Genomic DNA, 22,416 nt, shown 5'->3' with positions numbered 1-22,416 from the left:
GTGCCAGATGGTTCGATACTGGCCCGAGATGGGAGATGGTATCTCTGCACAAAACAAAGACCACTTTTCGGACTCACGTCGGAAATCTGCCTGTTTTATTATGGCCCGCAGTCTGTAGATGTGCTCGGAATTTTAATTGGAGGCAAATTTTGATCTGGAACAACAGCGCACGCCGTAATAAAAACAACGCACATACGTTCCGCTCTGCGTTCACAAAAAGCGCCCAAACGCGAAAAACTCTTGTAAAAATCGCATCCCTTCCTAATAATTCGCTAAAGGTAACGAGCCGAAGCCCAATTGGCGGTGAAATATGTAAATTAGGGACAGAGAAAATATATTTTAAAACTATTTCTTGGAAATAAACTGACATTGAGTAAGATGTACTATTAATAGAGACAACTCTTTTTTTTTAGCACATTTTAGAGTACAAACTAAAATCGACTGTTACACTGTATTGCACTTATTTTCAAACACATAAAAAAAATTAAATACACAAAAACATTGCCATGTTAAAACTATTTTTAATTTTTTCAAATATAATTTAAATAATTGATTTTTAGAAAATATTTTATTTAAGAAAAAAGCTTTAAACACAAAATTTTAACTAAAAATTTCACCAATTTGGCTTTTTCAACCTAAAATTACCTATTTATTTCCTTAATCGATTGCAACAATCACCTGAATAATATAGGTCCCTATTTCACCCATAAATATCCCATTTATCATCAATTATTTTTTGTGTTATGCAAATTTTCAGCAAAACTACGATCATGTGCGCGGCCAGTGCGGCATTTCCCAACATACGCAGCAGACAGGCGTCGTCGAATTGCGAAAGTGGCGGCGAACAGCAGGTCTGCATTTGCTGCGACCCACCCACGCCATCGGGTCCATCTCTCTATCCGAAAAAAAAATAACACAGACCTTCGCGAATCAGCCGGGGACGAAAATAAAATTTCGTACATGTGCATTTGCATAATCCGGCGTGTGTGTTTTTGTTTTTGATTTTCTCCGAAGGAAGGAGCTGGACCTTTCTCTCTGCCATAGAAGGAGTGAGCGAGCTACGTAACGCGGCCCCCACCCTGGCCGATTGCGGCACCGCGCTCAGGCCCCTCAGTCTTTGCTCCGACCTGCTCGCGACGCGACCTCTGCGCAGCCGCCTCCGACCAGCCGATCGCGCGACCACCTCCGGAGGTGGCAGTCGGGCCGAAAGGGCCAAAGTGCTAAACCGTGAGACGAGGAAATTTCATTCACTTGATTCAGGACCACCGAGAGCTGCGACGGAGATTTCAACGCGTGGGCGACCTTTGAAGGATAAACTTTTTATATAAACACGCTCACACCCAACAGGTTGGTTACCAATTTTCGAGTCGGTGCGAATTTTCGTTTGTTTTTTTCTCTTTCGACCACGACGGCAGTTTCGCAGGCCGCTCGTTTCATTCCCTAATTTGGCTCTCTCTCGGATAAAAGTGAAAAAGAAAAGGGTCTCGCCGCACTCGGCTCTCCGCAGCAAGACCAGTTTTGCTCTGTTATACTACATGACGTCATGCAAGTGTGTGTGTGTGTGCTTATTATTAGCCGATTTATATGCAAAACTGCCTCTGTTGTGCGATTAGGCAGGCCTGCTTTTTGCGCTGCTGCTCCTCTTAATTGGCGTGCATAGTTTCGGAATTTCCCAATGCATCCCTCTCGTTATATTATTATTTGTTTATCTTCTTCTTCTTTATTGGCCGCAGAGAACAGCGTCGCTAATGAGCAGAATGTGCGTGTTTTAAATTTAATTATGAATACATTATAGGAAGCACGACTACACGAATGTTGCATTAAGGAGGTGCACGCATTGTGTTCGACATCGCGCACGCCGCTGCGAACAATGAAAATTGGGCCATTCAGAAGTGTTTTGCATTATTCGAATACGCGCTCTTTACAAAAGATCATATAAGAGTCCAGCTACTTATTCTGCTCTCAAAATAATTGTATAAATTCGGTTAATTGCTTCCTTGCGAATTTTACATGAAAAGCGTTTCCTGCTCGTCGCAGTGACAAATGCGGTCAGCAGAACATTTTTACTCCAAAAAAATGGAATTTACCTCGTTATTCTAAAAGCATTCTGTTTGTAAACATTATTTTAAATTTTTAATAACACAATCTTGAGTGTTGTAAGTAAAATTTTAATCAAAAGTGGAGCAATTCTAAAATGTGCACAAATCCTGCGGATATTTGCTTTAAATTTTAAATTTGCACATAAAAAGCCAACGGAATTAATTTTTTTTTTTAAATCGGCGACTAAATTTTATCTTTTGGAATTCTAGCAAATATAATAGATATATAAATTTTTATTAAGGAGCTATATATCCCATTGCTAAATAATTGGGATCATTTTTTATTTAAAATTCACTATGTGCATAAATTATATGAAAAAATAATGGTGGTGAGGAAAAGGGGCTGTATTCAATTTGCCACTTTTAACGCATTGAAACCATTGCAATAGAATTGACCATTGAGTGTAAAAAACATTTGCATTGACACAAAATATACCATGTTTTTAATCAGAAAAAAGATAAAAGCGTTTTAAAATAACATTTATTAAAATTGAAGTAGAATTTGTATTTGTGAAAATGTTTTTTTAGAGCTAATTTTACATTTAAACATTTTATTTTTTTTTAATTTTTATGTTATAAAAAAAACATTTTACTTGTAAGATTTATTAGTATATTTTAAAACTTACTTTCCATAATTAGAAAAATTGTAGCAAAAATTGTGAAAATTAATTAAGTGAATTTTGCGAGCCAAATGTGCAAATAGTTTAGCAATAATTTTTTTTCCAGTACTCACTTTCTACAAAAAATAAATAATGAAATCATATAATTTCACACCTAATAATAGTCAAATTTAATTTTTTTTCCAATTTATCTTTCAAAAATTCATCGTAATAGTTAAAAAATGAGTGCATTTTCTCGGCTGAATTGGTGCAGCATCTGTCAATGTAAAAATTCTCATGACTGTATGTTGAGCAAACCAACACATAAGGCACAGAGAGCCTTGTCGCAACCTTGTTGCACAATACGCGAGACTTCTTTAAAAACACCCTTTAAAACAAATAACTCGCACTTTTCCGTCGGAAATAGATAAGCACCGCGTTTTTTACCAGCGGCCGGTGCCGACGGAAGTCGAACGAATCTTTTACCGCCAAAAACTAACCCCCGGCACCGATTTTGTGTTTCAGCTGCGGTGAAATGACCAGCAGCAACAGCGAGTAGATCAAAGCAGGCAATCAGAGGTGACCCCGACACCTGCGGCGCGGCCTTGAGAGATGCTGCAGAACAGGTACAAGACGATGAACGGCGGCGGCGGGGTTTCGGTTTCGGCCACCCCCGACAGCCTCCGGCGGACGCCGGAGCCGCTGGAGGCGGCGCCGCCGCCGCGACGCAGCGTCAGCGTCAACCACCTGGCGCGCCAGTTGCAGAACCACACGCGCGTCAGTCCGCAAGTGATGGTGACGCCGAGCAAGCAGTTCAACCACAACAACAACCGGCCCTTCTCGTACCTGAGTCCGCAGGTCACCGAGCACCTGGTCAACGCGTCCGACGAGGACGAGGGTCTCGAGATCGACGCCGCCTACAAGCCGAGACAGGTGTCCTTCAGCAACAAGTACAGGTGAGTGAGTGGAATGGGCGTCTGCAAATAAATAAATTTATTATTTACCTCGCGGCGCAGACAATGCGAAAGGAAAAAAGAGCGCCGTGTTGTGGACCTGACGCGGAATTTCACGATGGGCGTTTTAGTTTCTATTGATTCAGCAGTGACTTGAGAGAATAAAGGGCTCGTAAAAGTGACAAGTTCCTGCTTTAAAATTATTATCACTTTTAATTAAAGGGTCTGAGAAATGTGTTTGTTTTTCTAAATTTAAAGAGATGATCATAAAGCAAAGAAATGCGACGTTTACTCAAAAACTATTGGCTAGCTGAACTGTATAATAAATTGCTAGAATTGAGAATTTTCATTTTAAATTTTTGTGGGCTTTTTTAAAAGTGCGCATTTATGATCAAATAAAGAACCAGGCTTATTCTTTTTGATCCATATAATGTTTTTTCACGAGTAAGAAAATTTTCAATCAGGAGAAAAGTTTGGTTCTTTCTTTTTAAATGAAACAATTAATTTTAAAATAACTAAATTCTGAGGAAAATGAACATTAATGCTCGAAAATAGGACAATTTTTAGGATTTTTATGAATGAAAAATATAAATTTTAACAAAAATATTTTTAAATTTTTAATGAAAACTTAATAAGATTGAAGACTGGTAATAATTGTGTTTGATAATTTAAATTGTTAACAGCGATCATAACAAAATTTGGCTCACAGTTTAGTAATTTTGATTCAAATTAATTATCAAATTACATCAGAATTTCGCAAAATTCACATCACATAATATCCTCCGGCAATGAAAATTAATTCAATTAAATTTATAAATCGACTCCTGATTGAAAGAACATGTTGAGTAAATTGAGTTGTTAAAAATTACCTGCACAGACTCGTTTTACTTTCCAAAAATTAGGCATATTTTTAAAAAAAATTTATGATATACAATTTTTCTGATGGTAATAAGCACATTTTCAAAGTTTTTTTCACCTTAATATGAGTGAAAAAAAATTAACTCTTAAGATTAATGAAGAATAACTGCTTTTGCAAATGTATTATAATATTATTATTACAAAAAATACATCTAATTACGCGAGTCCACAAATTTATTTTCTGTGAATTCGTCAGTGTGAAATAAGCATTTTTTGCTTACAACAGGAAAACTTGTGAATAAATGGGGAGATGTTTCTCATTCATTTTCCGACACGTCAAACGCGAAATTGGCTAGAATTTAGAGAAGCCTACAATCGAAAAGAGCCTGTAATCATCTCGCTCCGAATGAGCAAATAATATCCCCGTGAATGGGTTATTTTGGGTTTGGCGCGTAGGGACAACAACTTTACTCTCAAACCATTTGTAGCCACAAATGGAGCGTGTTGTGCGGCGATAGTGATTAAGTGATTTCGATTGTGCCGCGCTCTCGAGAGTGAAGGCCCTTTTGTTGCATGCCTATTTTATAATGTGCAAGTGGGTGTCGCAGGAATTTTCTCTATCATTTGGCTGGCCAGCTGCCAAACCGTGTTATTAGATATATTTGCTCAATTATGTTTTAATTTATATTTTATAAATTTCTTTGGCTGCTGCTTTATATATTTGCGCGATTAAACGACACCTCTGGCCTCGGCCAGTCACGAGACTGACGCGAAACTGGTTGAGATTTCCCTGATTGAATTTCAAAGTGATTTTCAAGTCACTGCCTGACTGCTGAACTTAGATGTTAATGATTCCTCGCTGCTGCAGCTACTTTCTTGCCCTTGAACGCAACACATCAAGTTACTCACTCTACACACTGAATATGTAGGGATAAAAAAGAGCAAAATAACTTTTCACACTTGTGCGCCACCGGTATAGGTTCATCAACCGTCTTCTAATGCAAATCGCAGCGGCTTTGAAACGTGAATCATACATTTATGTTATGAAAAATCAGTGAGAAATTATTTACAATAATTATATTGCTTTAGAATTATCGCCTTATGGGGTTTTAGGTTTATGCTTGTCATAAAAAGCAATTAGTAGGTTTTTATTTCAATAATTATATATGTTGAGGAATATAGAAATCAACCTAGATCCGTGAGTTATAATTCCCAATAAACTGAATTAATTTATTTTTTAATAATATATTTATTATAAAGTTATGATAGATGCTGTTGAATTAGTTGTGTTTATTAATTTATAAATAACTAAAACAATTTTTTGTTATTATCGTCAAAAATGCTAATTATGTGCAATTTATTTTATTAAAATTTTATTTAAAAATTTAGGAAATAATACTGGAGTTTATAAATTACAATGTAACCCTTTGAATAGGTTCCTACCGTCAGAAATAATTCCAAATAAGTTTTTATTATATGTTTTTTTTTTTATGTTCAGGTATATTTGAAGCAGAATTTGTCTTGTAAAAAACTTATTTCTCCAATTATTGGCTTTGTACTTTTTATTTATATTGGTATAATATATGATAAATTATGCTTGCTTTACCTCTTTAAATGCATTTCCATCATTAAATTGCACGCGTTTCCCCAACCCACTTTTTGTAATTTAATTAATAATTTTTTCTTTAAATTTTGCCTCTTTAATTTATAAAAAATTAAAATTATTTTATGTTCAACTAAAATTTTCCACGTTTTTGAACGACATAATCTAGCGAAGAAAACCTACCCTCCTGCAGAAATATTTTTATTTCTAAAATTAGTCCATCCGAACCCTGAGGGTGTGAGATGTCAGTCAGTTATGCATGCGTTCGCATGAACGGATCATTTTCAATTCATTGGAGCTGAATTGTTTTGTGAAAATAGGCCGCGAGACGACGAACGCTACAAAGCCGCGATTAATTAACATTCAAATCAAACAGACAAAGGAGATAATGTCAACACTGCCAGCGCACAAGGGAAAATTAATTACGTCTCGCGCGCACCAAAGAGGATAAACGCGGCGATTTGCATTCTAATTAGCCTCGCAGCAGGCTAATTACTCTCCGACAAAATATCATTGATATTCCGAGCAGACGTCTTGGTTGCATTTTCCATTTTTGCTGAGAAAAATGCACAAGACGAACGTCACGACGCAGCAAATGGGCTGGCCAAGTGGAAAAAGCGAGCGTGTACAGTTAATTAAACTACCTGTTTCGACCAAGTTGAGAAAGAAGCGGTGATACACTTTGCTCCTTATCAATTAATTACAAAAGCAGGAAGCAGTGCTGAAATAAGCAAAAAGAAGAAATTTGACATATTTTTTGCTCTCATCCCGCGAGATGACTATTTGTGTTTCCAGAGAAAAGCCGTAAATTGCTCACAAACAACGCGCAGCAAAATTAAGTCGTGTCCATTAAATTTGATGAGTGGAGAAGAGAAAAGCTCGTAAAATTATAAAATTATTAATTCTCCTCTATTAATGCGCGCAGCCTCTCTCAAATTGAATATTTTCAAATTAAGAATTCATAATTGGAAGTCACGCCTCATTATGGACGTTTTCGCAAAACTCGGCCAGACACGAAATACACGAAAATTTATAATCAGAGGAGCGCACACGCGGCCTTCAGCTGCCGTCGTTGTGCATTCTCATGACTCTTCTCGGTGGCAGGTCCAGAAGGTCTAAACAATTAATTTTTTGTATAATGCACGAAGGGAAGCAGAAAATTCTCAAACAATTATCTCTCTACTGTCCGCAGATGGAAAGAATCCTCTACCATTAAATTAAACTGTCAGGCCAAATCTCTTGACTTCATTAAAGGCGTTGTAATTATAGAGGATTCTCAAAGCCGCCCGAAGAATCTCTCTTACTTACTTACTTAGAATAAAAATTAAGCAAAAAAAATTGTATCATTCGTCTAATATTCCGAATTCCCAATTTTTTTTTGTTGCAGACAAGTGTTATTCAACGAAGACGACTATCCGAAAACCCGCTACGAGAACGACCTGCCGATTCGCAACAGCTACGAGGACGAATTTCCAAAGAAACGCTACGACGACGATTATCCAAAGAAAAAACTCGACGAAGATCTGACGCCGAAAAAACGCTACGAAGAAGATTTGACGCCGAAGAAACGCTACGACGACGACCCGCCGCGCAAAAAGTACGAATTCGGCCAAAGGGTTAATTTGTCGTCGCACCAGCGCTACGCGTCCGACCACAACAGCCGCGACGTGGTTGACTCGGGAATAGAAAATGACCACCCCAAGCACCGCACCCGGACTTCCGAGCGGTCGGAACGAACGTCGTCGAGGGTGTCGGAGAGGACGCCGTCCAGGGTGAGCACGTTGAGGCGCGAAACGGGTAGGGAAAGTCCGGCCATGCCGTCGGCCCGACTGGTGCAACAGGCGTCCAAGAGCAGCAGTCCGAGACGGCGATCGCTCAGCATTCTGGACGAGGACACGCAAGTCAATGATCAGGATAATAACAGGTAAATGTTTTAATGTTAATTTTTATCTTAACATCATAATATCATATTTTTATATTTAATTTTAAGTTTTATTTTATTTGTTTTTTATTAATAAATGAATAAATTTAAAAAAATATTTTTAAATTAATTTTAAAATAATTCTATGTGTAGTGCAAACTTCTTAAATTTCATTTGTTACGTTTTACTTTAAAGAAAATAGAATATTAAATTTAGATACTGTTGCTAAGCAGTAGAATTGTATATAATGAATTTAAATTTATTTTCATAGTAGTTTTTTAGGAGCAAATAGCATTGAGTTAATTTTTTGAGTATTTAGAAACAATCGTTTAAGTGAATAGAATCCATATTCAAAATTTAAAATCAAAAAATAATATTCTTATGCTTATTGTGTTTTTTATATTATTTGAGTACGTGCTCCACCATTATAATTGGATTTTAAAATGGAAAATTTAAATTTATTACAACAATATTATTGGTCAAAAATGAAAAGGACAAATGTTTAATCTCTAATGTTAATTTGTTTTTTTGGATCCAATGAATAGTCACTTGAGCTAGTGGATTGTTGTAGCCTCGTTACTAATAGTTTGATTGTTCAAGATAACTTTTAATAAGAATATATTTTTAATCTCTTTTGGGGATGAGATAAATTGAAAGTTAACATTTTCAGGAGAAAGCATGATATAATTTCGGTAAATTAATTAGATTAGACATTCTGCAAGCGAATACAAATTATAAAGGTTTAAAATATAAATCTTTTGATGCTATTTGAACTTTCTCAAAATTAAATTTTTTAATCAAGAAATGATTTTTTTTTTATTTTAATTTACTTAACAAACTTTATATTTGGCCAAATTTTATGAATTATATTGTTTTAAATTCAAAAATAAAAACATCCCATTCTATTAGCCTAGAATACGTAATTTAATTATTTTTTTTTAGTCTGCTTCATTACCTGCGTGCAAGTTAGCATAACTTAATTTGTGCAGAAAATTAATGAGTCCTAAAACAAAAGTATCTCATTGTCAGTAATTATATGAAACAAAGAAATTCCAGCTACAATATTCTAAATTTATTTCTTAATATTAATCCGAGATAAATTCTTTTTACTGCCTGAACAGAACAAAAACTTTAGAAAAGGACAAGAAGAAGCGAAAACTAAGGCTGAAGAACTTTTTCATCCGCGACAAGAACAAAAATAACGAGGAGCCCAAGGAAGTCAAAAGCTCCACTCTGAAGCGGCCCGTGATCCGTACCAAATCCGCCCACGACCCCTCGGACACTGACCAGGTAAGATTTATCAATTCTCTCTATTAGCTTCTTTCTTTGTATTCCTCCAACATGCAATTATCAAATTAGCATAGAAATTCGAGAGTTGATAGAAAGCGAAAATTGGTGGCGTTGGCGCAACCAACACGCATAATTCAAACCAGATTATTGCTTCCTTCAAACAGCCGAACGGTGAAAATTTACATACCAGGGCACCCACACAGGAGATAATGTCTGCTGATCAGAAAGTGATGTTTAAAACTTTCACGAGAGTGCATGATGCGTGTGTGTAAATTAATGGGTCTTGTTTAAAAGCTCGCGGAAATATAAAAAAAAATTGCGAAACTCAACTCGGTTTGAAAATATGCTAAAAAAAAAATTAATGCTAATAAATGAAAATGAAGCTCGGACAAAATCCTGCAAATCGTGATGCACCTCTCTCTGAATATATAATTGAGCGCAGCCCACACGTTTTAATTCTCATACAAAACGGTTCGTGTGCTAAATTTTTTTTCGGCTCACAATCCGTCGCTAATGCTAATGACTCCCAATTACGAAGCACTTTGGCCTCACCTCACTCGGCTACTTTGTGCCTTGGAATAATATAACAGGTCGCCGTCGTTGAGCAGAAATTCATTTTGCAGAGAAATTCTTTATTTCAATATTTTTCTCCCATTCCTGTATTGATATATTCAGTATGAAAAATACTAGAATATAAAACGTAAATTAGTTCGTCAACCTGAAATAAAAAAAAATTTAAATTCTTACCAGATTCTGTAATCCTATTAGTTTTGAAAGGTTGATTTGGCCAAATGGGAACTGTTGTTAGATTTGAAATTTATGCTTGATTTTCAAAGGAAAACTATAAATAGAATTAGCTGCAGATTAGGAATTGCTTAATTTCAATAAAAAGAAAAAAAATTAAATGTAAAGATGGTTGAAGGAAAAGTTGTAAAACAAATAATGATAAGATAAGATTGTCAGTTTTGTAAAAAAAAAAACACAGCTTATTTCTATATTGTTTCTATTTATTTTTATTTGAATATTAATAAATATAACAAAATTTGGTGAGTTAAAAGCTAAAAATTGTTGGAGGAGTAGATTTTAGTTAGTAATTTTTTCCATCCAAATAATCAAGTTTTTCCACAATTTGCAAATGTCTTTGGAAAATGAATTTCCAATTATTAAATGTTCTTGCACAACAATTCAATTCTTGTATAATTTATTTTTCATATTATATAATTTACGGAAAACATTATGAAATAAATTTCTGTGTCCAATTTTTTCTGATCAATGAAGGGTTCCCTTGTGCAAAAGGAACACATTTCAAGAAACGGGGAGATGCAGAGAAGACAAGCGTGCAGAATTTGCTCGCACACACACTCTCGTGCGTTATTTTTTTGCCTTAAGTTCAGCCGCTCGCTCGCTTTATTATGTATGCGCAAACAAAGAAACATCCTGGAGCAGCCATAAAGTTATTGCTCATTCGCGAGCGAGAGCATCTTTCTTTAAAGTTCCGCAAGTGCACACGCATCTCCGTTTAATCTTCGCTTCACAGATTCGCGGCGCGGGTATTATTTTAACAAACTATGCAAATTAGACGAAATGGAGAACCGAAACTGAACGCTTTCGTGAGAGAGACGTGGAATTTCACACTCGGTTTCCTTCGTCTCTCTCGTGGGCAACAATTTTTTAACTATTTATGCCGCACGAGTCTCCCACGAGCAGCCCTCAGGTGTATAGCGACTAAAACAATTATTTAAAAGGATATCATAGCTGCGAAATCTGCATCCCAGTGCGAAACAAGAGAAGATCACGAACGGGATGTTTTCTATTTCTGTTACATAATAATTTCAATGGTCGCTGGTATAGACTGAAAAATTTGTAAATTTCAAAGCCTTCAAAAAATCAAAAAAATGAATTTTAATCTGACGAATTCCAATTTCATTCATTTATTTATTAAATTTTCAATAAATTATGCTCTGGGTTTTTGACGACAAACGTAAAGCATAATTTCTGGTGATTTGAGTTGAAAGTCGGCGTTTCCTCGTAATTATTGTCGGCTTTTTCTCGTTGGGTTTTTTTGAGCCGTTTATAGCTTCATAGAAGAAGAAAAAACATCTAGAGCAGGATATTCTTTTTCTATGAAAAATTAGGCTAAAAAACCCATATTGAGGAAAAGCTTAAAACATCAAGAATCAACAGAAATTCTTCAAAACTAAATATATGAACCATGTATAATTATGAAAATACGATACAAATTTACTTTAAGTAAGATTTAAATTTCTTTTTCTGCATCAAAGAAATCTGGTAAAAAAAGAAAGCTGTTGTCAATCTATAAAAACAAGTAAGTCAAGGAAGAAAGGAGTTTGCATTGTTCCGCAAGTGATCTCATCAATCTCAACTTGGCGGGGGATTTAAAAAAACTCAAATAATATTTTAATTTAACAGATAAGAATAAACTCTGGTAAAGATTTGTTTTGAGAGATAAATATTTACAATCTGATCCGGTTTAATCTTTTATTTATTTAGATGAGGTCAGATATCCACTTATATAATATGCAGTTTTTTTTATTCTTATCCTGCTCATCGGTTCTGTTTGATCTTTTTGAAATCTTAGTTGTAAGTTAAACAAATTGTGCATTAAAAAAAGCATTCAATAGTATTTTTATGACAATATTATTCTAAAAAAAGTTAAATGCTGGCTCAAATTTAATGCCAAATTATGCCAAATTTCTCTTTCAACTCAAGCGCATTAAAGGCGAAATCGTAATCTGAGCCTTCACATAAACATAAAATTTCTCATGAATGATGCATATTCACTTTAACCCGTATAAAAATCAAAATGCAAATCAGAAATCGAACAAAACGCGAAAGCCAGATTGAAAATCTGACAAGACAAAGGCCGTGCATGTGAATCGGAATAACGAAGCCTCATTCCGTCTGCCGAGAAAGAGAATCTGCCCCGGCTCATTTTATCGCCTCTGCATATAAACACACATAAGAAGTATGTATTATTTTCTCCATTCATTTGAACAGTTCACGGCGCGCAACTGTATATTATTTTATTCCTTTTCATGCACAAACGGCATTGTATGCCTTTTCTTTCAGCGCGAGTGCTTGCTTTAAATGAACTTTTCTGTCGTTTCCTTATTTACGATGCAAATTTCGCTCAACGGCGAGATGCATCACTCCATCCCTGCGCCGAGAGGAAAATATGTGTGCATCCGTTAGCTCTCTTATTATATCTTTACACATGCACGTACGTGGGCTTACGCAGAGCATTTCGATTATAATATACGTTTTGCATGTTTAAGTAGCTTACAAAGAGTTGTACATCTTCTGCGTAAAGATGACGAGGTCGATTCCGAAGAAAAAGAGCGGTCGCTTCAAAGCCACGCAGATGACTGATGACGTCGTGCGTTTTATAAATTGAAATCGCATTTCATTCAAGAGAGGTGCGGTGTTGTCGATAATTTATTTGTTTGCATTCTTATATTTATTTACATGTCTTATTTCATTGGAAGATGCGGGGGATGCGCGATTATTAGTGCAGTTACCTCTTTTTATTTATATGCATTTACTCGCCCCCGCTCTTTTATCGCTCACGCGCGTGTGCTAATGAGAGAGTCTAGGGGATAAAATTGTACCGATATTTACAAGATGAGTGCTGTAAAGATGCAGGTTTTATTGTACACGCTCATTAAAAAAGGCTCTGAATGAAATTAACAAGAGGTGTTAACGGCGAGAACGATAAAAATCAATGATAACGACACGGTTGAAAAGTTATGGTAATGAGTGACAATAAGTGTACTTCAAAAATCTCTAGTTCCGCATAATCACGCAAGATCAAATAATAATGTTAGAGGGCATAGTAATTAATTCTTTTCAGAGAAGATAATTTCCAGTAAGAAGGATTCATTGAATTTTTAGTTTTTTGTATCACCATAATTATTTCTTGCCGCAACAAATTGAGATTATAATCAAACCAGCAAAATATAAAAAAAAAAAAAAACATTATTTTGATTAAAATATACAGTAAATAAATGATTAAACCTTATTTGGTTTCGCTTTACTTATACATTCTTCATATATTTTGAAAATTTGCAAAGCCAAACAGTTTTAATCATTTAAAAAACTCAAAAGTCGTGACAACAAGAAGCAACAAGAATAACTTTTTAAATATTATTCTTTAAATAATACAATAATAGTTGATTAACTATGTCTGCTATTATGAAGTCATTTTTTTTCTAAATTACTTGAAAACTGATCTCTATCTATGAAAAAAAAATGATGAAAATTTATTTAAAAAAATTGCCCAGTCATTAAAGAAAAACCGGTGTCGTCATAATTTTAGCGAATTTCAGAACAAAAATATTGTTAAAATTTCATTTTATTTCTTTCATATAATGTGGAAACAATTATACGCTTAAAAGTCTTTTAATTGAATCTTTTTTACTTAAAATTTGAGCTCAATGTAAGAAAGAAACCTTTACCTGTTTCACCTGATGATATATGCTTAAGTTTAAAATATTAATATTAATTAGAATTTCCGCTGCAATGTTTTTTTTTAAATTTAATAATAAACTTATTGGCTTAAAAATTCAGCCGCTATATAAGAAAAAAACAATTTTGCGTGTTAATTCACTGATTTATTTTTTATTACATGATTTTGTGTTTAGCCGACTTTCCAAATCGTGTGAAGGTCTTTGCCCTCGTCGTGTGTTTTTAGAGTGCCATGATTTGTAATAGCCGAGTGTTATATTAAGAGTTGAGATATCGGTTGTCGAGACGTGCGAAAAGTAACACTTCCCGCAACATGCGCGGCGAACCCGGTCGCGGCGCGTTTTATTTTAGCACACATACTTTTTTCATGCATGCATCTCTCTTTCCTCACATGATCTCTCAGCCTTTATTTATCGCCCACGCAAAAGTCGCCGCCTCCGTCTTGCCGATATATTCCTTGATGGCAATCAATAATCTATCTATAAGGCTTCGTATACACTTTAATTAGTTGCACGAATGTTTCACGGGAAAAATATACATTAATATAAGCTCCGCTTGAATAAATTTGGCCCCAAGCTCTTTAATCTCTCTTTCTACTATACTTAATTACCATAAATCTAAGTAAGAAGTTCTCTCGTCTGTGCGTGCGGAGAAAATTAAATTAGAATACGCTGCTGCTGGACAGCTTTTTATAAAATGATTATAACAGAGGCCGTTGATGATAAATTTCAATGTGAATGAAGACGAGTAATTGGAGGGACAGGCAAGAGAGAAAATTAATTATGTGTGTTATATTGGAAAGAGCTGCCGCCGTTTGTGTCTTCTGATTTCATCGAGAAAGAAAAAAGGTGGAGAAAATTTTAATATGCATTTTCTGTCGAGCCAAATAATCAAAGTAGAAATCTCGAGTTACTTTTCCTTGATCAACAATTTCACTTGAATGGAACTGCTACTTTTCAATTTAAGAGCGAATTCAGGTTTCCAGGTTTGGTGTTTACCGAGAAAACAAGACACGATCACGTATACATACATAGAAACACACACGGCGTTATTATTTAATGACGAAATCGTGCGAGTGAAGTAAAATAAAATAATGAAGGGCGTATAATGAACCGGTGAATGAATTGAGCGCATTCGTCTAGTTACATTCGGCTGCCCTGAATTTAAATAGTGTTTATTGTTCACTTTAAGCATTTGCATTTGGAGCACCTGTGTCACTAAAAAGAGCTGGTAAATTTATGCAACGAGTGAAAATGAGAGACAGCTCTCATGATTTACAGAATTTATGCAGGCAAAAAAGTAACGGCACTCAATAGTACTTTAGGGAAAAAGCGAATTTCGAATTTCCGCTGTGCTTACTTGGAAACGGTCCAAAATTTGATAACACAATTGTAATTTGTTAAAAAGTTTATTTTAACAGCACATTAATTAATATTCCTCCCAAAACTTTAAATCAGAGCTAATTGTAACAAAATGTTGTAAAAATATGGTTCATTGATTTTTATTAAAATAAATTATAGAAAAAATTACACAAAGACTTAAATCAATCTAAATTGTCTTCAATAATTATTGAAATAAATTTTAAATCATTATTAGTTTATTTTTTATGAATTAAAATTAAAATTTAAATAAAAAAAAATGCAAATAAAAAAGGATGGACGAGATCTCAAATTTTCTTCCAGTTTTAGTATTAAATTCTCCCAGATTAAGCATTAAAACTGCTTTCTGTGATCGCAAAAAGATCGCAAATGATAGCCTGCGATCGACTACCTTTTGCGATTGCTATCATCTTTCCAAAATATGATGCGATTGCGATTTTGTCCATCCTTGAAATAAATATTTCAAAACCATTTTTGTTACTTCTAGTGCAAAAATATTAACTTCATAAGTAACTTGAAGATAAAATTATCAAAAAAATACTGTTTAGTGCTTAATTATCTGACTTGCGCAATTATGATTTTTTTCTTTCCATACAAAGAATTCCTAGCAGTAAAAATTCCCTATTTTTTTTTTTTTTTTTAATTCCATTACACGTCCCAATTACGACCCCACCAATAATTTCGCCGCTACTTTGATTTTGTATTCTCAAACAAGTTTCGATGTCTTTTTTCCCAGGCGTCGTGTGACGAGCTGAAGCCGTTGCCCCAGCAGTCGCGGTCATCGGGCCAGCGGCGGCCAGTGAAGCGGAGCAGCAGCATGCACACCACCCACGCGCCGCCCCCGGCGCCCTCGTCGCGGCGCTCGGCCTCCAGGAGCGGATCGTCCGTGCTGGACGCGCCCAAACTGAGCTGGTTCAAGACGGTGGACCGCTTCACCTTCCGCACCAAGAAGCCGCAGCCAGCCCCGCAGCAGCAACACCAGTCCTCCTCCTCCAGCAGCAACGGCAAGGTCGACAACCTGCACCACCACGAGGCGCCACCCCGGCGCTTCCGCCGCCCCTTCGACGACACGGACCCCGAGTCGGCGCCCGAACCGGCCACCCTGGAGCGGCGCCACTTCAAGCCGCGCCACCAGAAGCCCTCGTCAGGCTCGAGCAGCGGCGGCCCGAGCGGCGCCCGTCGGGGCGTCCAGCAGCGCCAGAACCGACTGGCCAACAGTTCCGAGGAGAGCGAGAACGACCCCAAGCCCATGTACTTACACAACGCGGCCGTCGGCGACATCCCGGGCCGCTTCGGCCCCAGGCGCACCGTCAGCAGGGAGGAGTTGGCCGCCCACAAGCCCACTAAGCACCTCAGCCGCTCCTTCTCCGTGCTGGCGCCATGGAGACCTAGCAGGTAATTTACATTTGCAGATTTTTATAAATTGAAAAAAAAGATGTGGATTGAAAATTATAAAATGCATTAACAAATTTCAAGATCTTAAAAAATAGTTATTAAATAACTAAAAATTAAACAATACTAATTAAAATTAACGAAAATAATAAAATATAATTAATTTAGCTTAACAGAAGTTTTCAAGTCATCGTTATTGCTCCTAAATTCATTTTGTCGTCAAACTGCTTCAGGTGGCGAAAAATTATGCATTTCTGTCAATTTAATTCTAATAATTAAGAACAATCATTCAATCGCAATTTATTTTTAAGCTTTCCAGAAATTTCATAGTGTTTTATTTTCCAGAACGGATTATAGTGCATTTAAATGGTGAAAATTGTATGATAATTGCCATGAGTAGATAAGATATTATGCATTTTTTTATTCACTTAGTTTCTTAATATTTGGCTAACCGCAAGAGATTATTTCAAAATAATCTAAATTGAAAGTTAAATAAATTATTCAAAATTGCGTTTATATGAAAGATAGTTGAAAGTAAAAGTAATTTAATTTCTCTATCATTTTTCGTTTTAGGTATCAGGGTAACCCTGAAATCTACTATCAAAACGAGGGCTCTGAAAGGTACCACACAAAGCCCCCCAGAGGCCCCAGCAACAGGATGACCGCCTCCATCGAATCGCTCGGTGGCAGCGGAAGCAGTTTGGAGAGGGGTCGAACCCCAAAATACAAGTCTAGGACGAACGTAAACGGGCTCTAGGTTAAAAACGGCGCTATCATATTTTATATAGAGTAAATATTCCGTGCAAATCTTATTGATCTGCGGAGCAGATCATCAAGAATTTCCCCGATATTTTAACTGGTGCAAACATAAACAAACAAAGAGTTTTAAAAATTAACATGAAATGAAAAAATTAAGAGGAGTCAATCAACTTAATAATTTTTAACAGAAAATAATGAATTGCCATATATATTGAATTTAAATAGTGATGAAAAGTCACGGGGTTGTGACAAAACGTTCTATAACAGTTAGTGATATCTGAATCGTGATTTTGGATTGAGATGTTTTCAACAAATGAGAAAAATTTAGCAATCCCAAAGCAATTAATAGCAAAATACATAGTTAATATTCCATCTCCTATTGTGAGAGAAGGACTTATTCAGCGTATATATTATTTCTTTTTATATGTTTAAGTATATTTTACTCCTAGTTTGTCTTTCTCTCTATTCAATTGACTTTTAACAGGTGCGAACAATAACATTAAACATTCAACTAGTCTCTCAAAAGCACATTTAAAGGAGAGTGACACGGAAGAGGCGCCTCCTCCGCATATTCGCATCAAGTGTTTATTCAGAGATGAACTCACTCACTTTTTCAAGAGGCGGCCCTCTTTCTTGCGCCATTGTTTCACGGTCACGCGTCTGACCGCTCAAGTCTGTGCTAATTTGGAGGAAATTGTTGCAACATCGGACAGGTTCTTAGTAACGTTAAATATAAATATGCAAATCAAGACTCAATATTTAAATTGCTGGCATATACTAAAACGACTACTTTTCCTAAATTAGGCAGGATAAAAAGAACTTTTTCGAACTAACGTAAACCTTTATAATAATCATGCAATTTTATTATTAGTACATCTGCAAACCTGCCATATTCATGTTGTACAATTGCGTTAAAAATAAATTGAATGCAATAAAAATTGCCCAAGCTTGTTTTCCTTATAAAACAAAATTGCTTTATTCCTTTAAAATAAAAAAAGACGACTCACACTTGAAGACATTTAGACGTGGGACGTTTTGCGAGATGCCAGCTGCTCTTCAAACACCCTCAACTCCAAGGCAACTTTGAACTTCTCTGCCTCCAGATTATGCAAATGGTAGAGCAACAACTGAAGGTTTTTAATTAAATTTTGAGTGGTGCGGAATGTCTCGAAATTGACTTACCATGCACAGCAGGACTTCTTTTACTTTAGCAACAGCTTGCACTTTTTCAAAACATTGCCTGGCCTGGCCAAGAATTTCTAAATCAGAAAAGTACATTAATTTTTATTTCATTTTTCATTTTTTTTTTTCAATTTACCCAAAATGCTAAAATGGTCAGTCGAATCTTTACTAGGAATTCTGCAGTTCCCTTCATATATCCTACATTTGGCTTTGAAGAACAAAAACGACCCTTGATCATGAAGAGGGCAGTGGGTCAGTACCATCGTCATCACAGAATTGATCAGCTGCAGCGCTTGACTGACCAGGCCCATTTGCAACTGAAAATAATTGTTAATAAATTACATAATCCAACCTTCAGCCAGAATACCTGATGCTCAGCTATTTGAAGAATAATTTTATATCTCAAAGGAGCTAGGTTGTGATTTGCAGCCATTCCGAGCGCCTTTACTAAGTGACTGCTGTACGAGAAAGGTGAAACTTCCAGCAACTTTGAGGCTAATGACATGCTGCAAATTTTGACGATGAGGGGCATCGTTTTGTCGGTGACGCTCTTTTTCGCCATGGAATTCAATCCCTGAAGGGACTTTTCTCGATCACCTTGGGCAAATTGAAGCTCAGCAATCCTAAAGGAAGATACAAAATATATCAATACAAAAGAAAAATCCAGTAAAGATAAAAATAAGCTATTTAATAGAAAATTTATGCAAAGAGAATTTAAAAAAGAACTAATTTACTTTTTTATTTAGTTTTTTTCTTCATTTCATTTCTCATTTAAGTGCATTTAATTTATTTTTTATTTTTAAATAATTTAATACCCAATTAGAGATAAATTACCTAATGGCGCTTTCCCACTTGTCGGTGGCACTGAGTTGCTCTGCCGCAACTTTAGCGTGCTGCCATGAACCCTGATTGATGAAGTTGATGAATCCCAAAATTTGCTCGCACCTCATCCACACGGGCTGAATGTCGAGTTGAGGAAATTTCTCTCTAGCATACGAAAGCAAAACTGCACTCGTCAGTTGGTCGCCCTAAAATCATTACAATTTTCAAGCCACTTTATTTTGGCAAAACAAAATTGCTTACAAATGCCATAAACTGCATTGCTAGGTGACAAACAGCGGCGCAAGTTGCTTCCGGATTCAAGTCCTGCGCCTCGGAATGGAGCAAAAGTTGGGAGTATAAACTAGCCATGGCAGGCCGGCCGTACATGATCCACAAACTGGCCTTTTGAGCAAATGCGTTTCCCACCAAATCTTGCAAAGAGTGCTGACAGTTGAGGATGTCACTCTGGGACAACAGCTTTCCACACAAAACAATTATTATTATAAAAAAAATTCAATGTGTAAATCTACCTCAAAAATTTTCTCTGGAGACATGTTCTGGTTGGAAACATGTTGCGACAAGGACTGGATGGCAAGCGAAGTCAAGTAGCCAAGATTAAATTCACTGCTCCTGGCAATTGAACATTCCATCAACTTTTCCTGATGATAAATGATTAATAAAAAATAAAAATAAGTTAAATCAGAAACAAACCTTTCCAGGCTGATCACTCAATTTGCAAAACCAGCTCAGTGCATGTTGGAGACAAAAATTGCAGTGCGCACTTCGGGCGAGCATGACACACTCTTTCAAAGCAAATAACGCCTCTTCTCTATAAAAAGATGATTATTTTGAAAAATTTTCAGAGCTAGATTTATTTCTTGTTTGTACTTGTGACCAAAAGTAGCGTAAAGTGTGGCCAAATTGAGAGCTCCGTAGCGGAAACTCCGAGCTCTCTCGTCATTGCTGTTTCCACAGAGCTGTTTGCTGTTGGGGTCAAAGTAAAGTCCACCTCCTCGGTCAAAGCAGTTGTGCAAACTGTGCAGGGCGGCTGGGAAGTCTCTCACTCGCAGGAAATTCAGGAAAGCCAGAAAGTACTACAAGGATGTAAAATAAATATATTTTTTTTTAAATTGTTGCAATTTCTTACAGCTTCGGCACAATCAGGATTGGCCCGGAGGAGTTGCTGGATGTTTGTGTGAAGTTTTTTGGTGTCGATGGATGCGTCGTTTTTCTGTAGCAAAAGAGACTGCTGCGCCAAAAACAAATCAGCTTGCCTTCGAGTCCACAAAGCACCCCTATTGAAATAAAGTGGATTGAAAGTATTTGTCAGTTGAACAAACTGGCAAACCAATCGGGATTTTCCTCGATGAGAAAGTAATTTTTTTCAGATTTCTTTAAATTTTAATATTTTTGAAGTAAAGTCTGTAAAATTGCCACCAAAAGGGGCCAGAAAAAGAAGCAAAAACTGGAAACAATCGTTTCGGTATTTGGTTAAATTTTTCTAAATTCACGTATGAAATAAAAAACTTACTTTTCCTCCTTGAGTGTGGTGAGGTCAGTCTTTTGCTCGTCGTGTTCTTCTTCCGGAGGACCATCCGGGGCTGCCTGCATCCAGTCCATGTTGAGAAACGCCGGGCACGCCTCGCAGTACCTCTTGAAAACTTTGAAAACTGCCACAACTCCCGAGCAGGTGAGTTGTTCAAAAACAACTGAGCTCCGTCTGATGAAAAGCCCCAGGATGCTGCTCTTGGTGATGATCGGGTTGACCGAGTTTGGTTCTGTCAGCAACTGCGAAACTCTCTTCACCAGACTCATCAGTCCTTCGATTCCTTTACTCATGACGTTGAGCATGTTTTTGTGAAATTCGGGCAGAAACTCTCGGAAGATGTCGTTCTGTTTGCTTAAGAGCAACAAATGCAGCTGGGACAAAGTTAGATCTGGATCCTGAAAATGTTTGCGGATGATTTAAAAAAATAAATAACAAAACACGCGAAATAATTTACTTGAAGCAATTTTAGAACCAGCATGCAGAATGTCCTTCTGTACTTCGGATTCAGCACTGACTGTTCTCTCATTGCAAAGCCGAGTCCTGCAGGAAAATATTTCTCATTTAAAATGGACATTATATTATTTTGGCAAAAACTTATTACGGGAAAGAAAAGGGGAAGTGTCATCGTCACTGCATCTCTTGTTTAAAACCTCAAGTTTCATTTCGCCAAAGGTCTTGACGAGGGTGAGAATTGCAATTTTGTGTGGAGTGATTGTTTCTTTCTGTGCATCGCCCTGCTGGGACGCACTGTCTATGCCGGTGGCTTTTTCGTCCATGCTGTGCATTTGAAATTTAATTATTACATTAAGGACTCCTTATTGACATAGTCAAATCAAGTCTTTACAACAATAGAAATCATTTTTGGCAATTATTGGGAATTTAGCAAACCATTGTTGTAAAGACTTGATTGGACTATGTCAATAAGGAGTCCTTAACAGAAAAATAATAAAACATACAATAGAACCTAAAGCTTTTTCATGGAAATAATCTAGTATTTTTAAGAGATGCAATTCATCAGTGAATGTAAAGTAATAAATATAAATAAATAATACTAATAAATAGTTGAAAATGTGAAAAGCAAAAATGAAATATAATAATGCATCCTTTAAACCATTGTTTATAGAGATATAATCCATTATTCAGTATGCAAATAGAATAACTATAAATCATGGTATTGAAATGACTATATTAATGAAAACTGTATATTTGTCAAATTAAGGGCTCAAAATTAAAGAATAATATTATTCACCTAGGCGCCGGCATCTGAAAAGATTGTTGTTTTTGTTTTCAGTTTTTTCTTTTACATTGTTGCCAACGCCAACGGGACGAAGTGAGCAAGCGATCTGCAGTAGGGGCAACATAACTTTGGAAACTATAATTTTTTCCTTTCACAAAAATCAATAGTATACTGAACTGAATAGAAATACGAGAAATACGTACACACACAAGCTAAATAAAAAACGTTATAAATTTGTTTCGAATGAAGTTGTGAAGTTTTTTACATAGAGCTTTGCTTCAAAATTTC

At 36.2% G+C, this 22,416-nt stretch overlaps 2 protein-coding genes across 2 annotated transcripts; one reads left to right on the top strand and one right to left on the bottom strand.

Annotated features, from left to right (window-relative positions):
• Positions 1-1,106: 1,106 nt before the first annotated feature.
• LOC132193387 (serine/arginine repetitive matrix protein 1-like) lies at positions 1,107-18,279 on the top strand. The gene is made up of 6 exons (XM_059614026.1): positions 1,107-1,347; positions 3,224-3,654; positions 7,500-8,036; positions 9,155-9,323; positions 15,924-16,582; positions 17,153-18,279. Exons 2-6 carry the CDS (start codon positions 3,311-3,313, stop codon positions 17,334-17,336), a joined length of 1,893 nt encoding a protein of 630 aa, XP_059470009.1. The 5' UTR covers positions 1,107-1,347; positions 3,224-3,310; the 3' UTR covers positions 17,337-18,279.
• Positions 18,180-22,274, bottom strand: LOC132193386 (anaphase-promoting complex subunit 5). Its single transcript, XM_059614025.1, has 14 exons — positions 22,141-22,274; positions 21,493-21,668; positions 21,346-21,431; positions 20,874-21,286; positions 20,490-20,637; positions 20,231-20,436; positions 20,054-20,171; positions 19,873-20,001; positions 19,604-19,819; positions 19,355-19,548; positions 18,888-19,143; positions 18,657-18,837; positions 18,521-18,597; positions 18,180-18,465 (listed from the first exon to the last, which is right to left on the bottom strand). The coding sequence occupies exons 1-14, from the start codon at positions 22,152-22,154 to the stop codon at positions 18,358-18,360; spliced, it is 2,322 nt and encodes a 773-aa protein (XP_059470008.1). The 5' UTR covers positions 22,155-22,274; the 3' UTR covers positions 18,180-18,357.
• Between the last annotated feature and the right edge of the window lie 142 nt (positions 22,275-22,416).

This window comes from Neocloeon triangulifer, unplaced genomic scaffold, assembly GCF_031216515.1.
Source record: "Neocloeon triangulifer isolate White Clay Creek 2 clone unplaced genomic scaffold, ASM3121651v1 ptg000004l, whole genome shotgun sequence".
Lineage (NCBI taxonomy): Eukaryota > Metazoa > Arthropoda > Insecta > Ephemeroptera > Baetidae > Neocloeon > Neocloeon triangulifer.
The sequence above is the reverse complement of the archived record's forward strand: the minus strand, read 5'-3'. Positions and strand labels throughout refer to the sequence as shown.